General features: G+C 43.3%; 2 protein-coding genes across 3 annotated transcripts in view; one reads left to right on the forward strand and one right to left on the reverse strand.

Annotated features, from left to right (window-relative positions):
- The window catches only part of CDC40 (cell division cycle 40), a 119,750-nt gene extending 96,355 nt beyond the window's left edge, over window positions 1-23,395 (reverse strand). Inside the window, exon 1 of one of the 2 annotated variants that reach the window (XM_029595279.1) lies at window positions 23,059-23,395. In XM_029595279.1, coding sequence (XP_029451139.1) covers window positions 23,059-23,193 — 135 coding nt within the window. In that variant the 5' untranslated portion in view covers window positions 23,194-23,395. The remainder of the gene's footprint in view (window positions 1-23,058) is intronic. The other variant, XM_029595277.1, reaches the window with a different exon arrangement.
- A 54-nt stretch (window positions 23,396-23,449) lies between these two features.
- The window catches only part of WASF1 (WASP family member 1), a 271,816-nt gene continuing 267,866 nt past the window's right edge, over window positions 23,450-27,399 (forward strand). Inside the window, 1 exon segment of the mRNA XM_029595276.1 lies at window positions 23,450-23,683. The gene's annotated coding sequence lies outside the window, so the exon portion shown is untranslated.

Here is a 27,399-nt window from a genome sequence, read left to right on the forward strand (position 1 = left end):
CTTTAGATTTCCGGTCACCCTGAGATTACCATGCGGAAGGGGGCTACACAAACAGTATTCTCTCTCTTTCACACACACAGGCTCTCACACAAGCATTCGGGCTGTGACGCACAATTTGTCTCACATGCATACAGGCTCATACACATGCTCTCTCAAACACCAACACAGACTCTCTCTTACTTTAACACATCCATGCACACAGGCTCTCACTTACTTTCATTCACACACACAAGTTGTCACGCTCATGCACAGTCAAGCCTCTCTGGGTTTATTCTTTTGGCCACAGCTACTCCCCTCTTTAAGCACCAACTGGTCTAGACTGCTGGCTGCGGCGGGATGGGCTGTCGTGGCCATGTCGGCTCCGAGGCCCTGCCAGGTCGATCCTTCCGGCCACGGCAGGATGGGCCATGTTGCTCCTGAGGCTCCACTGGGCCTCACATCCGGCTACAGGCACTTAGGCAAAGTGAGATAGCTGCCCTAGGTGAATTTTTGGGGAATTCATTTCGTCGATCCCCAGATTTTGCCACCTGAGGCGGCTGCATAACCTTGCATCATTATAGAACCGCACCTACTCTCATGCATATTCATTGTGAACATCTTGAAAACCTGCTGGATTTTGGGAACCAGTGAAGTGCAACAGGACCAGAGCCAGGGCAGGAAGCCAGAAGCTTGGACCACAATACCCAAAGAACTTAAAACTTGCTGGAGTAAGGCACAGACCAGGGTGGGTCACCTGGACAGGGGGATTAGCTTGCTTACCAGGCAATGGCAGGCACCGGTGAAGGATGATTTTTGCACCATGCTGGCAGCAGCACAGGCAAGGAAGGTTCCTGTTCAGCAGGTCCTTGTCTGCAGCTGTTTTGTTAGTTTCTCCTGCCTGCAGTTGACTCAGCACTGGGGTGGGTTGCTGCTGAAGGGGTAACTCAAAGGGGGATTTGTCCCTTTAGCAGCTTCTTTGGGATTTCATCTGTGATTTATCTGTGGACTCCATGCTGTATTGGATAGTCTATTTTATTTAGATTTGTATATTCTGCTTTCTGGCACTTCAAAGTGGATTACATTCAGGTACTGTAGGAGTTTAAGCTCCTCACGAGAGTGGGCTTTGGGATACAGTTGTCTTTCATACCTTAACTTACCTCTCTGCTTGGGGACTCAGGTGTGTCCCAGACTCTGTGACAGAGGTGAGGGATTGGGAATGGCAAGGAAGGATTTTTTTTTTTGCATTTTGCTTGTAATCAGATGGATTTTTAGCTATGCTTTTATGGATTGCTCTGTGATTGTTGTATTTTATATTTGTTGTTATTCTGATACATTGAATTGATTAACTTTGAGCAATGTTTTTTTGACTGAAAAGGCAGGGTACAAATATAAAATAGGATAGGTTTGGGAACCACGGTCGTGGATGAAGGCAGAGGAGAAATCTTCAAGAAGTACAGAGCAGGCCTGTCCCGAGGAGGCAATGCTTGCTCTCATGCATCATCCAAAAGACTTTTGCTCCTTAAAGGAGATGACCTGTTTTAGGTGCAAGGACAAGGGCAAGTCCAACATGGGAGTTAGGTGTCAGTGGACATTCTGACAAACACAGCAGCTTAAGATATCTCATGTTGGGTCAGAGCCAGGTCTGTTGAGCCCACATCCTGTCTCCAAAAGTGGCCTGGACTGGCCACAAAAAGCCAGCAGATTCAAAAAGTATATTTATTTATTTGGGCATTTTATATACCGTCGTTCCAAAAGAAGATCACAACAGTTTACAAACGTAACATTCATATTCTAGGTCAACACAATATCAAAAATATGTTAACTAGGGGGCTAGGACAGTAGTTTGTGACACGCAAGTTCCATTTCAATAACCTTCACATATTAGTTAGTAAGTTGTCTTAATACGCTTTACACCTCTCATTACTTAAAGTTCATTCTTCTAACATTATGTATGTTTTTGATAGTGGAGTTCTCCGCATATAGGTATTTTAAGTTAGATTATATGCATTTTTGAAGAGCCAGAGTTTTTAGTTCGCGTTTGAAACTCTTTTTCTTTCTGTTATCAGACGTAACGTCTCTGGTAGAGAATGCCATAACTTGGAGCGTGCTCTGGAAAACATTCGGTCTCTTATTTGTGTTAGATGTGTGCTCAGCATTGTAGGCACAGTTAATAGACCTTGGTTTTGCGATCTTACTGTTCACCCCGGTGTGTGTGGTTGGAGTCTCACGCCTATTAGGCAGGGGTTTCTGTCTCTGATGATATTAAAAATTGTTAATACTTTATAACGAATTCTGGATTGTACTGGCAGCCAGTGCAGTGCTATCAGCGACGGGGTGTGTCTATTTCTTGTTTCTCCCAGGGAAAAGGATGGCTTTTTCTAAATCTACTTGGCTTATAAAGTTTTATGGACTTTTCCTCCAGGAACTCGTCCAAACTTCTTTGAAACCCTGCAATACTAAAGAAGTTGTGAGGCTTGATGATGAGACTGAGTTCTTCTTTCTAACAGGCCAATACAGTAAAAATCGTGGGAGAGCAGGCGAGCGCAGACCACTCTCCTGTGCGCGCAATTCAGAAAAAAAATTATTCAAATTAGGGCCCGTGGCAATAAGAGGCGCTAGGGACACTAGCACGTCCCAAGCGCTTCTTTTGGACAGGAGCGGCGGCTGTCAGCAGGTTTGACAGCCGACGCTCAATTTTGCCTGCGTCAGTTCTCAAAGCCGCTGACAGCCAAGGGGTTCAGAAACTGGACGCCGGCAAAACTGAGCGTCTGGCTTTCAACCCGCGAGCCGATTTAAAATTTTTTTTTTTATTTTTAACTTTTGGGACCTCCGACTTAATATCGCCATGATATTAAGTTGGAGGGTGCACAGAAAAGCAGTTTTTACTGCTTTTCTGTACACTTTCCCGGCACCGAGAGAAATTAACGCCTACCTTTGGGTAGGCGCTAATTTCTGAAAGTAAATTGTGCGGCTTGGCTGCACATTTTACTTTCTGTATCACACGGGAATAACTAATAGCGCCCACAACATGCATTTGCATGTTGTGGGCGCTATTAGGTTTGGGGGGGATGGACGCGAGTTTTCGACCCCTTACTGAATAAGGGGTAAAGCTAGCGCGTCGAAAACGCGCGTCCAAACGCGGGTTAACAGTGTGCTCCTTCGGAGTGCTCTGTACTGTATCGGCCTGATAGTAAGTCAAGACTTTTTTTTTTTTTTATAAACAGTCCAAGGTATGAAGGGGCTTTCTCACCTTCATGAACGTGTAGCCTCAAGAAGAACGTCGATAACATGTCATTAATATATAGTTTAGTAGAAACTTTCATTGGGTGTGGAGTACCACCCCTATTGTGGAAGAATTGCATTTAAGGGGGATAATGAACCACAGCCTGATGTTCAGTGGCTTTTCTAGCTGATTTAATGCTACAAGGAATATTACTGGACAAAAAAAATACAGACTTCAGTGGTTCAAATGGCAGCTTCAACATTTTTCAGGAACTTGCATATGGTCCATGAATCTAATATAGGTGAATGCAATGAAAGGGAGGCAATGCTGCCTTCAAAATGTGTACATAGCAAATTTTATTTGACAATCGGTCCCCTGACACGGTGCCGTGCTTTGCATGGACTGCACCGGAACAGCTTACATACGAAGAAATGTCCTTTTTATGTTGACAAAAGATTTGAACACAGTTTCTAAAAAAAGAGAGAAAATACAACATTGAATGCATTGTGAACAGTAGACCATAAAAAAAGACGGTGTTTTGTCCCTCTGTTCTTGCTGTTGCAGCCGCAGTTGTTGAGCTTTTTCAACTGGCTTCAAAGGTTTGGCTTTTCCCGCTCATTTCATCTGTGCGCTTTTTAACTCGCGGTTTCATTATTGCTTTTGCTCATTAACTCTTTCATAAAAACTCTTGTTTCTAGGTTCTATTCGCCCTTCGCTGGCACTCCCAATGCGGTCTTTTAGCTTCTTTTTTCTGCATCCAGCTTGCGATCAACTCAGTCTTTTATCCGCAGTATCTCAACTTTCGTTTTTTGGCTATTCTGTATGTTCATAGGTTCTTATATATAAATAATTTTTTATATACATTTTTTCGTTTTTGGTGCATAGATGCAACTTTAATTTTTTCACTGCTTCTTGTTCCAATTTTTCCTTGTGTTAGCCAAAAATCTTTTGTTAATTTTGTCTTCTTCAGGATGTCTTTATTATTGTTTATCCACAGCCTGATTACCCTTTCCTCATTTGGATTTATACTATTGACTTCACCTTGAATTTGGTATGTGTGCTTACTTGTTTTTCATTCTTCCCAATGTAACCGTCAGTAAAAAGTCAGGAAAGAGGTACACTGTGAAAGATAAGGAGGATCTGAGATTCCTGACTAGATAAGGAGGATCTTCCACTTGACCCTTAAGTGGAAGATCCTCCTTATCTAGTCAGGAATCTCGTCCAGCATCACCATCACCCCCACTGTGTTATTTTATTAATTTTTACCTTTTAGTCACTTGCAATAATTTTAGATTTTCACGTTTTCTATTTGGATTCGGTTTCTCTTTACTTTTCATTCCTAGCATGTAAGTCTAGCGTTCTTACTGTTATTTACCTGGCTGCTGTTCTCAGACCTTCTTCTCCCAGACCACACTGTGCCCTCCCCCCCCCTTCACACTTTTTTCACATTTTCCAAAAATTTTGGTTCTGAAGTTATAAAATAAAATTTTTAAAGTCAACAATTTTTTCCTTACATCTTGGGATAATTTGTTGTACATGGCATCACAGTAAGTCTTTTCCAGTTACAGTATGTACCTATATTTACTGTCCTCTGCTGTTTTGCCTTCTTTTTTTATGGTCCGCTGTTTAAGATGCACTCAATGTTATATTTTCTGCTCTCCTTTTTAGAAACCGTGTTTAAACCTTTTGACAACATAAAAAGGACATTTCTTCGTATGTAAGCTGTCCCTCCACATGTGAAACAAAGCACCATGTTGGGGGGGAATCGATTGTCAAATAAAATTTGCTATGTACACATTTTGAAGACCTCGCCTCCCTTTCATTGCATTCACCTATATTATCAGATTCACGGACCACGTGTAAGCTCCTTTTGCAACACACCTGCTTTTTTGAGGTTCTACTTAAGTGTGTCTGCTTGTCTTGCCACATTTGTTTTGCAGAGCTTCATCGGTTTGCCAGAAACACATTTAGCTCCCATGGAATAAGTTTAGTATGCCATAAGCCTTTCATGACCTGGGATACTAAACGGAAGTGAATATTGGCTTACCCTCGATTTGGGTATGGTAAGCTGCAACTGTATTGAGATGAACTCTCACTGATAAATGACTACGACCTGAAGAAGAAAGAGCAGGTAGTTCAGTAACTCTTTGGGTTTGCACGTGAATGGATCCAAGGAATTTCATTAACACCGAAAACCGTTTCCATTTAAATCCGTAAGTTCTCCTTGGTTATAGTTTTATGGAAGACACTATTATGCCCTCAATCTTCTTGGGTAAGGATAATTCAGCGTTTGAGTGCTTAACATTTAAGCCATCAAGCTGAAGGAGGGAAGGCTTGGATGATACAGTCGACCTTCTTCTTGAGTTTTTAAGGATGGATTTAACCCGAGAGGGATCAGATGACTGCTGTACCAGGTATGTGAACCAGACTTTTCTAGGCCACGATGAAGCTATGAGAATCAGATGGGTCTAGCATTTGAGCACTTTTTGCACCGTTTTGGCTGTCAGACGAATTGATGGAAAAGCATACATGGATCTGCATTAAAAATGAGCAGAAAAAAAAATGTTCTTAGCAGATCTGAGTTTGCTAGGAAGAATAGAGCAAAATATTTCTAGATTTCTGTTTTGTTCTGACACAAAAAGGTCATTTGATGGAAGACCCCACAGACTGAACAGTCTGTCAGTTGTTGATTGTTGCAGAGACCATTCATGTGGATGAAAAACTCTGCTGAGGTGATCTAATGTGTTGGAGATCCCTGGAAGGTAAGTTACTTGCAGGACAGCTTGATGTTTGCAAGCCCATTGCCATATCTTTATCACTTCTTGGCAAAGGCTCAATGAACTTGTGCCTCCCTGCTTGCTCATGTAGAACATGGCTACTTGGTTGTCAGTTTGAATGACTATATTCTTCCTTTGGAGGAGACAAGTGAAAGTTGTTAGAGCATATTTGATTGCTTACAATTCTAGGAAATTGATTTGGAATTGTTTCTCTATGAATGAGTTCAAAAGGGCTCTGTGTGGGCTCCTCAACTCTTTGTGGAGGCATCTGTCACCAATGTTCCTTGGTGAGAAAGGAGATGGGCTGGTGAAAGTGTCTAGCCACCAGTATGGCTCCTGCTTCATTTCTTGTGAAATGTCCACTTTGGTTGACAGTGTTTGAGTTAATTGGTCCCACTGCATGAATTGTATACAAAGGTGGGTTAGTGAAACTATGTGAACTGCTGCTGCCATGTGACCCAGAACAACCAGTACTTCTATGGCTATTGAATGTGTGTCTAACAGTCTGCACAAGGGACCCAGTATTTGCTTGATCTGAAGGAAAGAAAGCTCCCTTGTGGAGAATCTATCCATACTCCAATGAATTTGATTTTCTGAGAGAGAATTAAAATCTAACAAATTGAATTGACTTTTGTAAGGAGGTTAAAACAACCTCCTGGGAGGTCGACATTGCAAGCCCAATCATACAGGTAAATGAAGACTTGGATGCCCCGTCTATGCAGATGTGCTACTACTATTCCAGACACTTTGTGAAAATCCTGGGTGCTGCTGATAGGCCAAAAGGGAGAACTCTATCCCAATAGTGGAAAAAGTATACCACAAAGCACAGGTAATGCTAGTGGAAGGGATGAATGTGTATAAGAGCATAAGCGTTCTTTAAATCCAGAAAGCAGATCCGTTCCCTCTTCTGGATTAAAGAATCATATGGAGAGCATTCATTTTGAAATTTTCCCCAGAGTATATGCTTGTTTGGGCTTCTTAAATCTAGGAGGTGTCTCAATCCCCTAGATTTCTTGGGGATGAGGAAGTAACCTCACCCTAGTGAAGGGGCAGAACAGGTTCTATCACCTGCTGATTGAGGAGAGACTCCATCTCTAGGGAGAACTGTTCAAGTGAGATGGATCCAGACTGAAGGCTGAGCAATGAGGAAGCATGGGAAGCTGGGAGACTCCACAATGTTGAGAACCTAGCAATCTCTAGTGATCTTGCACTACTACTCCAGGTAGTGCTGGATTCTCCTTTTACTGGAAAGGATGGTTAATGGATTTGTAAAGGGGTCAAAAACTTGGTCCAGGTTTTTTTGAGTTGCTTTAGGTTGTTGGCACTCATATTCTTGAGCATGAGCTTGACGTTGTTGCTGTTGCAGAAGTAGAAGTGGGCCCGGTAACACTGGAATTGCCAAAAGGGGCGCCTCTGGAAATATGGCCTTTTAAAAGCATGGTAAGTGTGCCTCACAGAAGACCAATGAGTATTGATCCCATAGAGAAGAGCTGGACCCCTATATGTTACTTTATTTGAACCACCATTTCTTTGAGTTTTTCTCCAAAGAAATGATCACCTAGACAAGAAACATCTGCCAACTTGTCATGAACCACAATTTTATGCAAAATAAACAGATTCAATAAACACAATCTATACATTTAAATCCTAATATGTCTAATGTATTCATATATCATATATCTCATTGCAAAAATGTTAAAAATATTATAGCAAAATCTGATTGAGACCAAAAATTCACAAAATTCATTAATTTTTCACACTATCCCAATACAAAAAACCATACAAAATCCCTAAAACTGACACCACATATCCACTTCTTTAATTCATTAAATTATACTTCCAATAATTAAACACAATAATCTTCCTATATGTTGCTAATGACAGCATGTAGGCAATGGGTACAGGAGATCCTCGGTATTATCATCATCATTAGACAGACTCTGGCAGTTATTAAATAGTTCCAAACTGGCTGATACTTAACTTCAACTTGTCATGAACTTCATTGTGCAAGCTACTGGCTCTCAACCAAGCCATGTGGCATGATCCAATGGAGGCTGATGAAGTGCATGCTATGGTAACGAATATTTCATAAATGGATCAAATAATATGGCATTTACGGGTGACTGAGAGTAAGCAGGTCTGCCTTTACCAGGCAGAGGGAAAAGGCTTTAGTTTTCCCTGGTGGAGTATTTGAAAATATTCTTGTTTTCTTCGCTCTTTTAAAGTGCCGATTTTGCCATAATTGATTGTTGAAGTAGTTGCATTATCCCAAATCCCAGGGATTTTACACTCTGTATTTGAAGTCTAGCTTCCTTGCAACTGGGACACAAAAATCAGGATTCTCCCACATTGTTTGTAATTCTTGCAGGATATCATGGATTAGAATAGCTGTGAGCTCTGCCGGTGCTTCCAAAATTTGGAGGAGGCCGAAGACCTTTACGCAAAGATCACTGTCCTTATGCACATTAAATCTGCGTGCTTTGCCCAATTTGTGCAGAAATTTGGAGTAAGAGAGGTCTTCCTATGGAGACCAGTGTTCTGGAAACTCTGGTAGGGGGTAGGAGTGTATTCCCAAACTCTATTGGGAGCCCAGAGGTCATGGAACACTAATTCAGGACCTCAGTGATGAATGTGATCCTTGGTCCCTTGGAGGGATAAATTCCTCATCTATGTCTTCTTACTTGCTGCTGCAATGGAGAGCTGTGCTCATGGGGGTTCTGATGAAAGATATACTGGGGATACTGGGATTCTTTCTTGAGGTAGTAAACCTGATATTTTGGAGAGGAGAGTTTGGAAGGTACCTTCCTTATGCTTAGCTGCTAGAGAGGTAAAGATATCCTTCACCAACTCCACCACTTGGTCGGGCCTAGTGCGAGTGGTGGAACATACTGTTCTGATACCTGATGGAATCCTGCACATCTTCTGGTCTCTATAGAATTTATATTGGGACTTGATTAGATGTGAGAGGTACCAGAGAACAAATGGGGTCTGCGGTCTCCAGATGTAATGCTTGTGCCAGCAACTTGTTGGCAAAAATGCTCTGGTAATTGGTGGGGGAGCAGGTGAATCATATCCCCCTTCTGTCTGACACTGCACAATGCATTGATGATAGACCATCAGAAAAAGCTGCGCCAACTGTTAATGATGTCAAGACTCAATGCATTACGTGCTCGGGGGCTCAATGCGTCGAATGAGCCGATGAGCCACTGGTGCTGGCTGCATCAATGGCTCCAATGAGTAGTGCTTCTTTTTCTTCAATGCATTTTGGGACTTTTTATATTTACACAACCCCAAAGACTCTGTTTCACTGAAGGGGGAGATATTTTGGAGGAGCTCCTGCTCAATTCCCTACCTGGGGAGGCAAGTGAGGCTGCGTTTCGGGAAGAGGATAGGCTACGGCTTCTGAGAGATTTGTGCAGTTCCTAGACTTCTAGGAATACGCAGACATCCAGCCACAATGGTAACAGCTGGCCTGGTCATTGTTTGGTCGGAGGCAATGGTAACAGACTTCATGTATATCAGTAATGAACATTTTTCTACTACATACAGTATTCATTATGGGGGTCATTTTCAAAGGAGTTACGCATGTAAATGTGACATACTATCGTAGCAATTTTCAAAAGCTATTTACTCGAGTAAAGTGCACTTACTTGAGTAAATCCTATGGACAATTCAATGGCATATATTGTAGCAATTTTGAAAAGCCCACTTACTTGAGTAAAGTGTATTTACTCGAGCAAAAACCAGTTTTGCTCGAGTAAATGCTTTTGAAAATCTGGCCCTATGTGCTTTTTCTTGCCAGAGATCCTAAAGAAAAATCTTTTCTATTTTTTTTTTTTTTAAAGTAGCACTGAAAAGTGCTGTTTGTGGGCTGCTGAGGCAGCAAGGCAATTTTGAAGAAAAAGATATTAAGAATTTTAGAGAAAACTGATTAAAATACAGAGCGATAGGATACACATCTGTGCTGGTGCTTGGATGAAAAAAGACTGAAGGGGCTCACGAGGCAACATCCATGCAGGAATCCCCACACATGCTCAGTAGAGAAAAACTCTATGAGCTTAGTGATAAGGATCTGTTTGGCACCGCTGCCTGATGTCACCCACATGTCATGGCTAAGTAAGCCCTACATGTTGAAGGACAATGGCCTCACAACGGAAGAGTCCAATACAATAAAGGAATTCAAGGAAGGCATAGAGGATCCTTATATGTGAGGGTAAAGCCAAAGATTGAACTGCTGCAGAAGCTGCTCATCTGGCCTGGGCAGAATAAAATGAGCCTCATCGGCCTCCACTCACATCATTTTCTGTTTTCTGAGTGTGAAAGATGTAGCCTGAAAAGCAGACGACCACTGCAGGTCCTCAAATCTGACCAAGCCCATGAAATTAACTGCTTTAAGTGAAGGGGAGTCCAGCGAACAAGCAGAGGGCATGCCTGGTATACACTCATCTAGTAGCACTATAGAAATAAGAAGTAACAGTAGTGCACTGCTTGAAGGGGAAATCTTTTAGGGTATGGAAGTTTGTACAGAGAATAACTTTTTCTATTAGCCCAACGTGCTCTGGATTTTACTCAGGACTCCCCTTGGCTGTAACTCAGATAATCAATTCTCTGCCTGTTTTGCTGAGTCTACAGGCAGAGTGACAGAAAGGAAAATGAGCAGGACAGCTAACCTCCTCCATCCTAATTGGGTGTTAGGCTCTAAGTTAATTGTGACTAATTAAATGTTAAATGGGCAAGTGTCAAAGAACCCTCCTGAGTCAGTAAACAGCAAGGTCAGCTTTGGTTTCATTCTGCTAATGCCCATGAAACACAACATGAGACAGAGAACCTCAGTCTCCAAGCAGGGTCTGAAAGTCATTCACACTATTCTCCTAACAAAAAGGTTAAATGATTTATCTGGCAAGTGAAATATTTAAATGAACTCATGCCGAATGTTGCCATTTATTTGGCTGACTTAGCTGGATAAGCAAGAGGCATTCAAGCAAGCAAGAATTTTTAGATCCCACTCTTTGCCGGACAAGGAAGCTGAATAAATGCCCCTCCCCTTCTGTTTAGCCACTTGCACAGCCAGAAATCTGCACCTCTGACCTTTCTTGGAATATGCACAGGTGGAAAGCTGGACCACAGCATGCAGAACAGGAATCTGAATGCTGGACCTGGGGATGCAGACCCAGTAAACAGGGTACACGCACTGTGAGAGCAGTGCTGCACGACAGAAAGAAGAGAGACCCAGGGATAAGAATAAAGGGGCTACCTGCAATACGCTGCCAGGTCCAGCTGCTTTAGGAGGACATGGGCCCTAGTTCTACAGCTTCCTTTTCATGCTGGACATTGCTGATGCTTGCAGGAATGTCTCGTCTCAGCTGGCTTTTCGGGGAGACCCTAGCCTCCCATCATTAGGCAGTCCCTCTATGCACTTATCTTCTTTTGCTTGCCCTTCTCGGAACCTTTCTAGTTCCGCTCTCTTTTCTGTCTGTGTGTTCTTTCAATGATAATCTTTTTGCCATTACTTTTTCAGTCACCTCTTTGGGAAACCCTACCAGTTTCTCTTTTTCCTCTTACTTTTATTTACCTCCCCCAACTTGAAGATCTGCTGCTCTTATATAACTCCTTTGTCGGTATTTTTGCAAAGGCATGAACAGTGACGGGTGCCAGAAGCCAACGTCTTTGTCTTCATCTAATGGTGCTTAATAACGGTAATTTGACAGATAGCATAAAACACTCAGGCCAGCACTGAGCTAAAAAGCTATAAACTACTTCAATAAAATCAATCTGTACGCAATTTTTTTCTCCAACAGATGCAATTAAACGATACACTGAAAGGCTATAAAACATACTGAATAATGCATGAGTGAGACCCACGAGTCTCTCCTCCCTCACAGCTCCCCACTCAGCACCAGCTCACTGCAGAATCGCCCCCAGAACATGCCAGGAGCACAATGTCTCAGAGCTATGCCCTTCCCATCCAAAATGTTTCATCCCATGCGTGGTGGTTGGCACAATGCACAGCAGCATCTGCAAAACACAACACACACACGGAAAAGCCTGTGCGGCTCAAACAAGCCACAATACAATAAGTGAGACAGCAACAGCTGGGGTTTGCTAACTCTAGCACAGGAGTAGGCCCGACCCCGGGGATCTTCCACCCGTACTGGCCACTTCCCTCTCGGGCTGAGCCGTCAGGTTCTAATGGCTGGCAGGACTTAAGGCGCACACTAAAACAGATCAGGAATGGAACTGGGATAAGAACTGAAGGACGAGAGTTGCGCCAAAAGCATCAAGGCTGTTTGTTAATGGTAGTAATCTCCATGCCTTCTGTTAAGGGTAGTAACTGCCATGCCAAGCAGGTTACCCCCCATGCAACCCTTTTCTTCATTTCCATCCTCAAGCCTTTAGGGATCCCCAGTGTTTATCCCATGCCCCTTTGAATTCTTTCACTGTCTTCCTCTTCACCACCTCCTCCGGAAGGGCATTCCAGGCAGTCATCACCCTCTCTGGGAAGAAATATTTCTTGACCGTGGTTCTGAGTCATCCCAGCTGAAGTTTAAATTTTGTGACCCCTAGTTTTATTGATTCCTTTTTCAAAGGAAAGTGTTCAAAGTTTGTGCATATTAAAACCTTTCAGGTATCTGAGTTTTGTATCGTATCTTCCCCCCTGCACCTCCTCCTTCCAGGGAATACATATTTGGATCCTTCAGCCTCTCCTCATAAAGTCTTCTGATAGAGACCCATGCCATTTTGGTCACCCTTTTCTGGACCGCCTCCATTCTGTCTCTATCATTTTTCAGATATGGTCTCCAGAACTGAACACAGTACTCAACTGAGGCCTCACCAAGGACCTGTACAAGGGCACTATCACCTTTTTTTTCTTACTAGTTATTCCTCTCTTTACACAACCCAGCATTCTTCTGGCTTTAGCTATCGCCTTGTCACATTGCTTCACCATTTTCAGATCAGACACTATCACACCAAGGTCCCTCTCCTGGTCCGTGCACATCACCATCACACCCCCCCCCCCCCCCCCCCCCAATAGTTAACAGCTCTTTTCAATTACCGCACCCCAGATGCATGACTCTGCACTTCTTGGCATTGAATCCAAGCTGCCAAATCTTCGACCACTCTTCTTAAATCACTTTTCATTCTCTCTACTCCTTCTACTGCAGATCTTAGTAACATCTACAAATAGACAAACTTCACCTTCTATCCCTTCTGCAATGCTGCTCACAAAGATATTAAACAGAACCAGTTGCAAAACCGATCCCTGTGGCACTCCACTTAATACAGTTCTCTCTTAAGTTTTAAGAATTAAATCTTTATCTGTTAAAAATAGTTTTTAGCACTGACAAAGAATAAGCTGTAGGCAACCAAGTGCAAGGTGTTGCATATAGGGAAAAATAATCCTTGCTGTAGGTACACGATGTTAGGTTCCACATTAGGAGTTTCCACCCAGGATAAAGATCTAGGCATCATAGTGGATAATACTTTGAAATCGTCGGCTCAGTTTGCTGCAGCAGTCAAAACAGCAAACAGAATGTTAGGAATTATTAGGAAGAGAATGGTGAATAAAACGGAAAAAGTCATAATGTCTCTGTATCGCTCCATGGTGAGACTGCACCTTGAATTCTGTGTACAATTCTGGTCTCTGCATCTCAAAAAAGATACAGTTGTGATGGAGAAGGTACAGAGAAGGGCGACCAAAATGATAAAGGGGATGGAACAGCTCCCCTATGAGGAAAGGCTGAAGAGGTTAAAGCTGTTCAGCTTGGAGATGAGACGGCTGAGGGGGGATGTGATAGAGGTCTTGAACAAGTAGATGTGAATCGGTTATTTACACTTTCGAATAATATGACTAGGGGTCATTCCATAAAGTTAGCAAGTAGCACATTTAAGACTAATTGGAGAAAATTATTTTTCACTCAACGCATAATAAAGCTCTGGAATTTGTTGTCAGAGGATGTGGTTAGTGCAGTTAGTGTAGCTGGGTTCAAAAAACGTTTGGATAAGTTCTTGGAGGAGAAGTCCATTAATGGCTATTAATCAATTTTACTTAGGGAATAGCCACTGCTATTAATTGCATCAGAGCATGGGATCTTCTTAGTGTTTGGGTAATTGCCAGGTTCTTGTGGCCTGGTTTGGCCTCTGTTGGAAACAGGATGCTGGGCTTGATGGACCCTTGGTCTGACCCAGCATGGCAATTTCTTATGTTCTTATAGGGCTGGAGAAAGAGACTTAACTATTCAAGCATAGCCACAAAAGTTATTTGTCCACAATACAAGTCAAAGAACCCTTATTTGAATTATGATTTTAGAGTTAGGTCATTAAAAATGAATCACAAATTACTAGGCTTGGATGATATGGATTGCCCATCTATAAGATTACTTCATCCTGATAGATTCCGCTTTCTAAGATAACCCTGTGACTAGATGAATACTCCTGAGCAAATATTCTTCTAAAGATAAAGGGGACATACTTTTTTACTATTAGGGTGGTGGACCCAAGGAACAGCCTTCCAGTGATGGTGGTAAGGCATAGGAGGGGTGCCTGCATGTTGGATTAAGTATGGGACTTGTAAAAACCAAAAAGACAACAAGGCCTGAAACGGCTTACAAGCGGAGGTGGTGAAGACCAGCATGAAAGCTGATGTTTGGGACAGGAGAAGGAACAGGATTGAGAGCTCAGGTAAAATGAAAGGAGGGGAGCTGCTGTAGAGTTAAGAATTTTTATCTTCATCTACCCCAAAGGGGTAGAGAACTGGTTCTTGGCTGCTGTCAGATTATTATGAGTGACTTCTATAGGAAGGAACACTCTGCAGTTTAGGAAAGATGGGTTGTAAATGTAACTCACGGAATATATTTCTAAAACTGGGAAGGAGATCAGAGCAGATATAAACATGTTTAGCATCCTACAAGGAAATACAGATCACTGGAGGAAACTGGAGACAGAGGATCCTCATGGGAAAGTCTTCATGGCCTTGATAAGAATGCTTGCCTTGCAGAATTGAAATTTCAAGCACCATGATTTGCTAGGAGCCAGTCACATGAGGATAGGTTGTAGAGAATGAACCTACTTCACTACTTTTTACATTTTTAAATGCCCATTTATTTTTCTTGCTTTTGTACATCCTTAAGCCAGAGGGCAACAGCAATTGTGTTTCCTTACTTGGGTTCAAGCATGTCAGCTCAGCAATGTGCCCAACGACTAACAGACCCACTGGACAAGAGATTCGGGTCTTACACTCTGCGGTAAAAATAATCCCACAAGGCAAGCTTAAAACATTTTTAGCTCAGAATACATAGGGCATACTTAACTGCATCATGCCTTGGATACACGTAAGACTCAAACATCTGCACAGCTTCATGGGCCTTTCTGCAATTTCAGGAAGAGTGTACAGTATTGATATCAACCAGATCTTTACCGGACAATAGTACGACATGACAAAACAGATGCATGATCCAAGTACAGGATGCAGCTTTCAGCCATCGGCACAAAGTCATTTTACAATCAGTTATGTAAAAATGAGAGTCAGCAAGGCCTTTTTACCGATAACATGCACCATATCTAGAGCCCTTAGCTGGAGAGAGAGTTTCCTAAATACAATAAAATAAACCTGTTTCTGAGGGGCTTCCACATGTATGCGTCCTTCATCAGGTCAGAGTACAGTAAGCCAAGGACCATGCTGTCTGATCATACCAGTAGTGGTCACACATGAACAGTCCTCTGCATTTTGGCACTGTCCTTCTCTCACTCTGCACAGACCTGGTGAAGGAAAACCCACTCTGGAAACTAGTCACAAAACCATGGAAGCATACCACTCCAACGGCTTCTGGGTTATTGCCACCTTTATTCAGAAGCTTTAAATGCAATCTTTCCCCGGGGGTTAATACCATACCGAGAATCTATAAAAGCACCAAGAGCACTACACGCAGCCAATGAACATCGCCTGGAAGTTCCTTCGTCAACAGCAGCACAGAGAGAACGCCTTCTCGGTAGCTGGCTCACTTTGGTGGAACTCGTTGCCAGAAGCACTCCATACAACTGCTTGCCCTAAAGCTTTTAAGAAAGCCTTGAGGATCTGCCTAATTTGTCAAGAATTTGAAATCACTGAGGTCTGACCAGCAACACGATCGTGTTTACCTGTTTAACTTAAGATTGGATTATGTGATTTTTTTTTTACGTATTTACTTTTGCCGTCTAAAACTCTGTAATCTGCTTCGAACACTATTCTCGAATGAAGTGGAATATAAATCTTTTCAAATAAATACATAATCAGGTGTTTGCTTGAGAAATCCACAGTTAGAGCCTCAAGTTGGGTCTTCCACTCCCTGGGCTGGCTGAGGGAGTAGGAAGGGGGCAGGGGAGTCGCGCCAGATTCTTGGTTCACGACAGCAGAGTTCCAGGACCATCACTGGATTGACCCGGCTAGATATGCTGTGGATGGGGAGGGGGAACAGAATGAAGAATCACAGTGCCCGATGCCAGCCATGGTTCCGACTGGTCTGAAAGTACAAAAGGAGCAGGAGGGAACTGTGTGGTCAACCCCCTCTCTCCCAGACCTTTATTTATTGTCACTCGCATGGCAGTCAGGTTACTTTAACACTTGAAACCTGACAGGTGTGTGCTGGTAAAGAAGCACCACACCCCTCCCAGATGATGATACTCGGCTACACCAGGGAGTGGAGTTTCATACGCAGCCTAACTGCTAGTTTACACCCTCACTATTCATCGGCTACGCCAGGGGATTGTATCTTGCTGACCCCCAAGGGGCAATATGGCCAGCATTTATGCATAGCCCCTTGGGTTTTCTCTACAAAAGAAACCCAACAGAGACTTAGAAATGCTCATTCTGTTCAGCAATTGATTTAGATACATACAGATCAATGCAATCCGTATTTACTGGAGGATTTCATTTTAAAATGTTTCTACTACTAGTCTCCAGAATGTAATATCATATGATAAACAGTGAATGTTTGCTTTTAGGATGAGTACAAACATGTTAAGCACCTAGAATTGTACATAAGTGGGCTACAAATATTCAAAATAAACTGCACACCAAAGTTTTCCATTTAGCCATAACACAGACAGTAGCAATGTTCCGGTAATCTTCACCTCAAACACTGCCCCTACAACCGAAAAGGTTAGGGGGTCTTTAACCCGGGGAAGGAATATGATATAGATTTATAAAATCGCGCATAGCAAGGAACAGTTATTTCAAACAGCAGTAAGACTAGGGAACACTCCATCAAAATAGCAGGCAGCAGATTTAGCACAAATCTGAGAAAGTAGTTTTTTTCCACTCAATGCACAATAAAGCTTTGGAACTTGTTGTTGGAGGATGTGGTCATGGTATCTAGCATGGCCAAGCTGGAAAGGAGTTTGGAAAAGTCCACTAACAATTAACCAGGTATACTTAGGAAAGCCACTGCTTATCCCTAGGAGTGAGCAATAAGGATTGGATTTCTTCTTTGGGATCTGCTGAGTACTTGTGACCTGCATTGGCCACTATCTGAGACAGGATGATGGACTTGACTGACTTTTGATCTGACTCAGCATGGCAGATCTTCTGCTCAGGTACAACACCGTCAGCAGAAGTACAAACACCCCCACGGAACGGCATGGGCAGCAGCAGCAGTGTGAGCTTCTCTCACACTCACAGGCTGCTCTAGCACGGAACAGATGAGACCACAGGGTCACACATGGCTCTGGGCTTGTAACGTTACTGCTGTAACCTTAGGACCAGCAGTCCCACTTCTGCAGTATTATACTGAAAATAAACTATGTGCACTCTCACTGGTTGTATGGAAAAATGTTAACAGCGTTCTTTATGAAAGTGAATTTTGTGGAAAATGAATTATATGAGGAAGAAAAACGAAACGCTATTCTTAAAAACAAAATTACTGCCATCAATTACTATACTGATGTGGAAGAGTCAACATGGTTTTAGAAAAGTGAAGTCTTGCCTTTTCTGAAGGTGTAAATAAACATGTAGATAAAGGTGAGCCAGCTGATATTGTGTATTTGGATTTTCAGAAGGCGTTTGACAAAGCTCCCCATGAGACTCCTTAGGAAATTACAAAGTCATGGGATAGAGGCAGTGTCCTATTGTGGATTGGGAACTGGTTAACAGGCCAGAAACAGAGGGTAGGACTAAATGGTCAGTTTTCCAACTGGAGAAAGGTCATTAGTGGAGACACACAGGGATTGGTACTGGGATCTGTGCTGTTTAATATATTCATAAATGACCTGGAAAAGGAAATGATGAGAGAGGTCATTCAAATCTGCAATTGACATAAAATTTTTCAAAGCCCTTGAAACAGCAGAAAATGTGGTCAATACAAAGAGCTATTGAGCAGGCACACAGGGCCTTATGTCCTGAAAGAAATAACATGCCTAGTGACACAGGGGCTTGCTTTCGGGACTTCCCCAATAAAGAAAAAAATTCTGGCAAAAGCGAGATCCTACAAAAACGTTTGCTCAGATTTCAAGTGACCTCTCCTTAGCAACTTTAAGGAGGCACAGAATGGGAGAAATAATACTTATTTACTCAGAAAGTTTTCAGCAAAGGTTTTCTTACAGATTGCAAGCCGAGAAGTGGCCATTCCCTTGCGGACTGCTGTTCAATATTAGCAGCACAGCCTGCACAAATAAGAGAAGTGAGGGGGCAATGAAAGCACTGCCGAGAGCAAGTTTAGGAATAAGTAGCTGGAAGGAAAATGCAACAGAAAAGATAACACCAACTCCACTCCCTACAAGACATTTCTCTAGATAGCAGCAAGTGTCAGCAGAAGACAAGAGAGCTACCAAAAACTAAAGAAGTAGAACTAAAGACATAGGGAAGACAACAGAGTAGATGGGGACTGTTGGACGTTGTCTTTGTTCTCCTTAATGAAATCTTTTTCTTTTGTTTTTAACTTTTTCATTATGAATTGAGATATGCTTGGCCGCGTACTAAAGAGAGAATAAGAACATAAGAAATTGCCATGCTGGGTCAGACCAGGGTCCATCAAGCCCAGCATCCTGTTTGCAGTAGTGGCCAATCCAGGCCATAACAACCTGGCAAGTACCCAAACACCAAGAAGATCCCACGCTACTGATGCAATTAATAGCAGTGGCTATTCCCTAAGTCTACTTGATTATTTATTTTATTTATTTATTTATTTAAGGTTTTTATATACCGGCAATCATGAAGATATATCTTGCTGGTTTACATAGAACAGGAGTGTAGTATAAACAATAAACTGGAACTGTGGTGGATGAAGGAGAAGTTACATTTAACAGGGTAACAGAACTGGGAGAAAGGAGGAAGAGATAGGATAGAAAGTAACAGTTAAACAATATACAGATTAAATGCTATATACAAAAGCATGGTTGAGGGCTGATGGTTTTGAGAATGAGACAGTGAGATCATTGGATTGTGTCCAGGAAGGCTTGCTTGAACAGCCAAGTCTTAAGTCTTTTTCTTAATAGCAGTTAACAGACTTCTCCTCCAAGAACTTATCCAAACCTTTTTAAAACCCAGCTACACTAACTGCACTAACCACATCCTCTGGCAACAAATTCCAGAGCTTAATTGTGCTACTTGCTAACTTCATGGAGTGCCCCCCTAGTCCTATTATCCGAAAGTGTAAATAACTGATTCACATCTACTTGTTCAAGACCTCTCATGATTTTAAAGACCTCTATATCCCTCCCTCAGACGTCTCTCCAAGCTGAACAGCCCTAACCTCTTTAGTCTTTCCTCATAGGGGAGCTGTTCCATTCCCTTTATCATTTTGGTCACCCTTCTCTGTACCTTCTCCATTGCAACTATACCTTTTTTGAGATGCGGCGACCAGAAATGTACAGTATTCAAGGTGCGGTCTCATCATGGAGAGATACAGAGGCATTATGACATTTTCCATTTTATTCCCTTCGTAATAATTCCTAACATTCAGGCCGATTCAGTAAAGTCCGCGGGAGAGCGGACGAACGCCCACTCGCCTGTGCGCGCGATTCTGTATTTAAATTAGGTGGTGCAGTAGAAACGGGCAAAAGGAGGCGCTAGGGACACTAGCGCGTCCCTAGCACCTCCTTTTGACCCGGAGCAGCGGCTGTCAGCGGGTTTGACAGCCGACGCTCAATTTTGCCGGCATCGGTTCTTGAGCCCGCTGACAGCCATGGGCTCAGAAACCGGACGCTGGCAAAATTGAGCGTCCGGTTTTCGGCCCGACAGCAGCCAGCCCATTTAAATTTTTTTCTTCTTTTTACTTTTTTTTTACTCTTCGGGACCTCCGACTTAATATCGCCATGATATTAAGTCGGAGGGTGCACAGAAAAGCAGTTTTTACTGCTTTTCTGTGCACTTTCCCGGTGCCGGCAGAAACTAGCGCCTACTTTTGGGTAGGCGCTAATTTCTTAAGGTAAAATGTGCGGCTTGGCTGCACATTTTACTTTCTGTATCGCGCGGCCATACCTAATAAGGCCATCAACATGCATTTGCATTGACTGCCACAGCACACTGAGCTGACAATTTCAATGTATTGTCTATTATGACGCCTAGATCTCTTTCCTTGGTGGTAGATCCTAATAAGGAACCTAACATTGTGTAACTATAGCATGGGTTATTTTTCCCTTTATGCATCACCTTGCATTTATCCACATTAAATTTCATCTTCCATCTGGATGCCCAATTTTCCAGTCTCACAAAGTCCTCCTGCAATTTATCATAATCTGCTTGCAATTTAATACTCTGAATAATTTTATATCATCTGCAAATTTGATTACCTCACTCATCATATTCCTTTCCAGATCATTTATAAAATATATTGAAAAGCAATCCACTGCCCACCCCCTCCACTGAGAAAATTGTCCATTTAATCCTACTCTCTGTTTCCTGTCTTTTAACCAATTTGTAATCCACGAAAGGCCATTGTCACCTATCCCATGACTTTTTACTTTTCCTAGAAGCCTCTCATGAGGAACTTTGTCAAATGCCTTCTGAAAATCCAAATAAACTACATCTACCGGTTCACCTTTATCTACATGTTTATTAACCCCTTCAAAAAAGTGAAGCAGACTTGTGAAGCAAGACTTGCCTTGGGTAAAGCCATACTGACTTTGTCCCATTAAACCATGCCTTTCTATATGTTCTGTGATTTTGATCTTTAGAACACTTTCCACAATTTTATCTTACACTGAAGTCAGGCTAACCGGTCTGTAGTATCCTGGATCGCTCCTGGAGCTCTTTTTAAATATTGGGGTTAAATTAGCCACCCTCCAGTCTTCAGGTACAATGGATGATTTTAATGATAGATTACAAGTTTTAACTAATAGATCTGAAATTTCATTTTTGAGTTCCTTCAAAACTCTGGGATGTATACCATCTGGTCTAGGTGATTTACTACTCTTCAGTTTGTCAATCAGGCCTACCACATCCTCTAGGTTTACCATGATATGGTTCAGTCCATTTGAATCATTACCCATGAAAACCTTCTCTGGAACAGGTATCTCCCCCAACATCTTCTTCAGTAAACACCTAAGCAAAGAAATCAATTCATCTTTCCGTGATAGCCTTATCTTCTCTAAGTACCCCTTTAACCCTTCGATCATCTAATTGTCTGACTCCCTCGCAGACTTTCTGCTTTGGATATATTTTAAAAGGTTTTTACTGTGAGTTTTTGCCTCTACAGTCAACTTCTTTTCAAATTCTCTCTTAGCCTGTCTTATCAATATCTTACATTTAACTTGCCAACGCTTATGCTTTATCCTATTTTCTTCTGTTGGACCCTTCTTCCAATTTTTGAATGAAGATCTTTTGGATAAAATAGCCTCTTTCACCTCACCTTTTAACCATGCTGGTAATTAATTTTGCCTTCCTTTCACCTTTGTGGAATACATCTGGACTGTGCTTCTAGGATGGCATTTTTTTTAACAATGTCCACGTCTCTTGCACAATTTTTACCTTTGTAGCTGCTCCTTTCATTTTTTTCTATTTTTCTCATTTTCTCAAAAACTTTCCCTTTTTAAAGTCAAGCTCTAGAGCCGTGGAATTACTTATTGTCCCCCTTCCAGTCATTAATTCAAATTTGATCATATATTATGATCACTATTGCCAAGCAGCCCCACCACCATTACCTCTCTCACGAAATCCTGTGCTCCACTGAGAATTAGATCTAAAATTGCAAAATGATATTAAGAAATAATTTTATGTCAACCAGACCAAGACACAGGTCTCTATCATCAAGAAACATAACTATCATCATCAGCTGGGTTGGAATCCTAATGACTAACTACCTGAACTCTGTCTAATTGGAGGCAACACTGGACAAAACACCTTTTTAAAAGAACAGACAAGAGGAAAAATCAGGTTTTATAACATCTTCCCAAAGCTGGGCACCTCAAAGCAGGGCACCAAAATAGTTACTTTGCTGATCACTGCTATTGCCTTATACTGCTCCATGGATGAATATGCATGTTCTGTGTGGGAATAAGCTGTCAAGAAACGAGATCCTATTCTAAACGAGATGGGTTGTAAACAACGGGTTGTCCAAAGTCAATGCTAAAGCCTAGGAATATCTATAAACTTATCACCTATCTTTACTATAAAAGCTCAAGATGAAGCACAACATACAATAATATGGAACAGAACAATAAAGATAAAAACAACATAAAACGCAATGCTGAACATCCTGGCACCCGATACCAGGAGGAACGTAGTAAGCCAAAAAAGGAAAAATCAGAACAGACAGAAGATCCAAAATGTGCATTAAGTGGTCACACAGCAATAACCAAACGTCTTAAACTGCGTAAGTTTCATGGTCTGTTTTTTGCACCTTTGGACAGGACCGGAGCAAGGTTAAACGGTGCTGCAGTACCTCCTGTCATACCCTCCCCCTCGGCTTCACGATATCCCTGATCAACCTCGCTTCGCAGGGCTTTGGGCGTAGGCCCCGCACCGCTGCGGTAACCCTTCCTCGGCACCACCTCCGCTCTGTCTGTACCCGTTCAGAGGTCCTGCAGGCCTCCGGTACCGCACAAGCCTTGGAAAGGATGCAGGCAGAACGCAGGCGCTCAGCGCCACCCCCGCCTCCGTGCCCTCCTCACCTTCACCGCCACCTCCGGGGCGGAATCTACCGGCAGCAGGCTCCCGATCGCCATGCCGCCGACGACCACCTCGTCCTCCGAGTCCGATTCCGAGCCGCTGCCATACGAAGTCAGCGCCTCCATGGCCGCCACCATGGAAGCGGAAGTGCGTCACCCGAACCGGAAGCGGCAGGTCTTGTCAGGAAGCGAACTGCTCTTTGCACCAGTAAGGGCACCAAATGGCGCTGCTTTTAGCATTTATAGACGATTCTTTTTTTTGTTTCTGCACTGGGTTTTATACTGATAACGACAACAAACCACGACTCTTCCTCTCCGTGCTTTCACCTTCCCGTACCATGGAAAGGCAGGAGGGCGGGTGGGGCAGTACGCACGCGCACCAGCATGGTGACGTCACAGGCCGCCTGCCGGCGAGCGCCCGCAGGCACCCGAGAGCCGCTTCCGGTCCCGCAGTGAATCCGAATGGTGCGCATGCGCCGTGCGGCTGCTCTTCTCGCAGGTACAGCGCGCGGAGGCGGCTCTGGCTGCAGAGAGCACGCAAGGTTTGTGCTCTCCGGAACAGCGGGCGGTACTCCGATGAAATCACTTGAGCTTGGTAAGAAATACCGGGTCAACTTTATTCTTGCAGGTATAGACATATATATATTTTGCTTCATGATTATACCGTGCCGTGGTGTGAATGTGCGCGCCTCGCTGCCGGAACGCAGCTTGGGGTTGCGATGTTATTAGGGTGCGCTGAGCTTAACGCGGCTTTTACTTGCGCGCGGATATTCAGCGCTCACACCCCTGCAATGGGGGTTTTAGTGATGAAAGAAACGGGAGGTAAACCCTGCATTAGAATGAGCGGTTGCACTGCAGGGAGAGGAGCTTATTAGGTCTTCGCCTTAAATGCAGGTAGGCGCCTTAAAGGAGGGCTAGGTCTGCGCGGCTCCCGTGAGGGCTGGAAGGCTGCGCTGTGCGCCTTCCTGCCAGGGGGAGCCGCCTGTGAACTGTCCGTGCAGTGTCACCTGCAGGTGACTCGGGAGGGAGCCTTGCTTGGTTGCGAAGACCCGATTTGGGGGTCGGCCTAGAGAGCCTTTAGAAGGGTTCCCAGGCCAATCACTTCTGAGTTGCTAGGTTTTACCGTCTCCAACGAGACACCTAGAACACCATGTAGAGGGGCGTCCCTCCTGGGTTCTACTGGCGGAGGACTGGCAAGTCACTTTCTTCTTGCATGTTATTTACAAGGAGGATCTTTTAAAAATGATTCTGTGTCTGGAATATGTCAGGGCAGTTTCCCAGGACAGCGTGCAGGGTGACTTTTTAAAATTGTTTGCGTTCTCTTCTGTTTGTTAGGTCATTAGTGTTGAATGACTTTTGCATTTTATAAAATTGATTTCGGAGAAAATACGGGAAGCTATTCGTTAGTGTTTTTTTTTTTATTTGGAATATGTGTATTGGTCTCTGCTCAGTTGCAATCTGTTTTGTACTTTTTACTTCATGAAGGGGTTTGCCAGCCACTCCCGCAAGAGTGAGCAGGTAACTTAACCACTCTATCAATACCCCATTTTTTAGTTTGGATTTAGCATGCAAATGGCCTGAGAGGTGTAAGAGAAAAAAATTGTTTAGCACAAAGCATGCTAAAAACAGTGTTTTTTAAAATTATACTCATGGGGCATTTGCATGCTATTAGCTTATTGTGTACCTCAGATTTTTATTGTGGAAGTAAATCCCATACTAACATTTTGCTCCGGTTTTTAACAAAGATTTATTCCATCCTCATGAATGTAGGATTTAGTAAGCTAATGAGATGCAAATACATGATGCATAAAGTGTGCTACTCAAAAAAAAAAAAGTGAGTAACCTGCAAGTCTATGCTAAAAATGGAGTAAAAAAATAGACAGGTGCTGGTAGAGTAGCAGCTGAATCTGATCATTAACGCTAGGCAGCCAAACAATTGGAAATATTGAATGCACCCGCTGAATCCAGTCTAATTCAGAAATGTCATCCTTGCATCAGTGTGTCATCCTTGCATCAGTGTGTAAAGGCAAATGAGCAAGGCATAGCCCTTAGTCACGAAGACTGAGTGGGAATGAAGAGCAGAAGTGGCAGAATGAAGCCGGGAACAGTCTCATTGGTTTTTAAATTTTTTTTGTTTAGCATTAGTCCTGATGCTGACACACTGCAGTAGCTCGTCCATCCAAAACCCAATGTTTGTCTTGCGCAGGTGAAACCATCACTTCCCTTCTGGCCAGCTGAGCCCCATAGCCACGCCTGCATCAGCAGAGAGAAAATGAACCTGCTCAAGAAAGCAGTAACTTACAGCAAGCACAATACGGGAGCAGACTGCTGTCCAAAGCATTTGGGAAGCCAGCCTGTTCCGTGTGCTTTTTTTGGGACACAAAGTGAAGAAGCTGGCCATGTGCTGAGCCATTGGATATTCTGATTCGAGGGACCCAGGCTAACTGGATGAAAGGGGGTGGAAGTGAGGGGGTGGGAATGGTACCTGCATGATTATTGCCTCTATTTTCTAGTCGCGTCGCCTGGAGCAATCTCATTGTGTCTTCATGCCAGTCCTGCACCTCCCTGATCAGGTTGCAGGAGCTGGGTGGTGCTTGGATGTCCTTGACCATGGTACTTGTAACACTGCTGCTAATGACCATCCTTGCAGTCCTGGCTCCCTGCCTCTGCTCAAGTAGGGCTATGGGGTGGGGTCTGTTTGAAGATCTGATATGGCTAACCTTTCGGTAGATTATCAGATTTATAGAAACATAGAAATGACGGCAGAAGAAGACCAAACGGCCCAGCAAGCTTCACATTTTTTTCTCATACTTATCTGTTTCTCTTAGCTCTTTGGTTCTATTTCTCTTCCACCCCCACCATGAATGTAGAGAGCAGTGATGGAGCTGCAACCAAGTGAAATATCAAGCTTGATTAGTTAGGGGTAGTAGGGGTAGTAACCGCCGCAATAAGCAAGCTACACCCATGTTTATTTGTTTTACCCAGGCTGTGTTATTCAGCCCTTATTGGTTGTTTTTCTTCTCCCCTGCCGTTGAAGCAGGGAGCTATGCTGGATATGCGTGTAGTATCAGTTTTTCTTCTCCCCTGCCGTTGAAGCAGAGAGCTATGCTGGATATGCGTGAAGTATCAGTTTTTCTTCTCCCCTGCGGTTGAAGCAGGATATGCATTGAAAGTGAAGTATCAGGCTTATTTGGTTTGGGGTAGTAACCGCCGTAACAAGCCAGCTACTCCCCGCTTTGTGAGTGCGAATCCTTTTTTCTTCTCCCCTGCCGTTGAAGCAGAGAGCTATGCTGGATATGCGTGAAGTATCAGTTTTTCTTCTCCCCTGCCGTTGAAGCAGAGAGCTATGCTGGATATGCGTGAAGTATCAGTTTTTCTTCTCCCCTGCCGTTGAAGCAGAGAGCTATGCGTGAAGTATCAGTTTTTCTTCTCCCCTACCGTTGAAGCAGAGAGCTATGCTGGATATGCATTGAAAGTGAAGTATTAGGCTTATTTGGTTTGGGGTAGTAACCGCCGTAACAAGCCAGCTACTCCCCACTTTGTGAGTGCGAATCCTTTTTTCCACATTTCCTCTTGCTGTTGTAGCTTAGAGTGATGTTGGAGTCACAGTAACCATGTGTATGTTTATTGAATAAGGGTATTATCTCCAGGCAGTAGCCGTCATTCTGGCGAGCCACCCACTCTTTATTGACGGCCTCTTGATTTTATGGATCCACAGTGTTTATCCCACGCCCCTTTGAAGTCCTTCACAGTTCTGGTCTTCACCACTTCCTTCGGAAGGGCATTCCAGGCATCCTCCACCCTCTCCGTGAAGAAATACTTCCTGACATTGGTTCTGAATCTTCCTCCCTGGAGCTTCAAATCGTGACCCCTGGTTCTGCTGATTTTTTTCCTATGGAAAAGGTTTGTCGTTGTCATTGGATCATTAAAACCTTTCAAGTATCTGAAAGTCTGTATCATATCACCTCTGCTCCTCCTTTCCTCCAGGGTGTACATATTTAGATTCTTCAATCTCTCCTCATAAGTCATTTGATGAAGACCTTCCACCTTTTTGGTCACCCTTCTCTGGACCGCCTCCATCTTGTCTCTGTCTCTTCGGAGATACGGTCTCCAGAACTGAACACAATACTCCAGGTGAGGTCTCACCAAGGACCTGTACAAGGGGATAATCACTTCCCTTTTCTTACTCGATATTCCTCTCTCTATGCAGCCCAGCATTCTTCTGGCTTTAGCTATCGCCTTGTCACATTGTTTCGCCGACTTCAGATCATTAGACACCATCACCCCAAGGTCTCTCTCCTGCTCCGTGCACATCAGCCTTTCTCCCCCCATCGAATACAGTTC

Source organism: Rhinatrema bivittatum, chromosome 3, assembly GCF_901001135.1.
Source record: "Rhinatrema bivittatum chromosome 3, aRhiBiv1.1, whole genome shotgun sequence".
Taxonomy (NCBI): Eukaryota; Metazoa; Chordata; class Amphibia; order Gymnophiona; family Rhinatrematidae; genus Rhinatrema; species Rhinatrema bivittatum.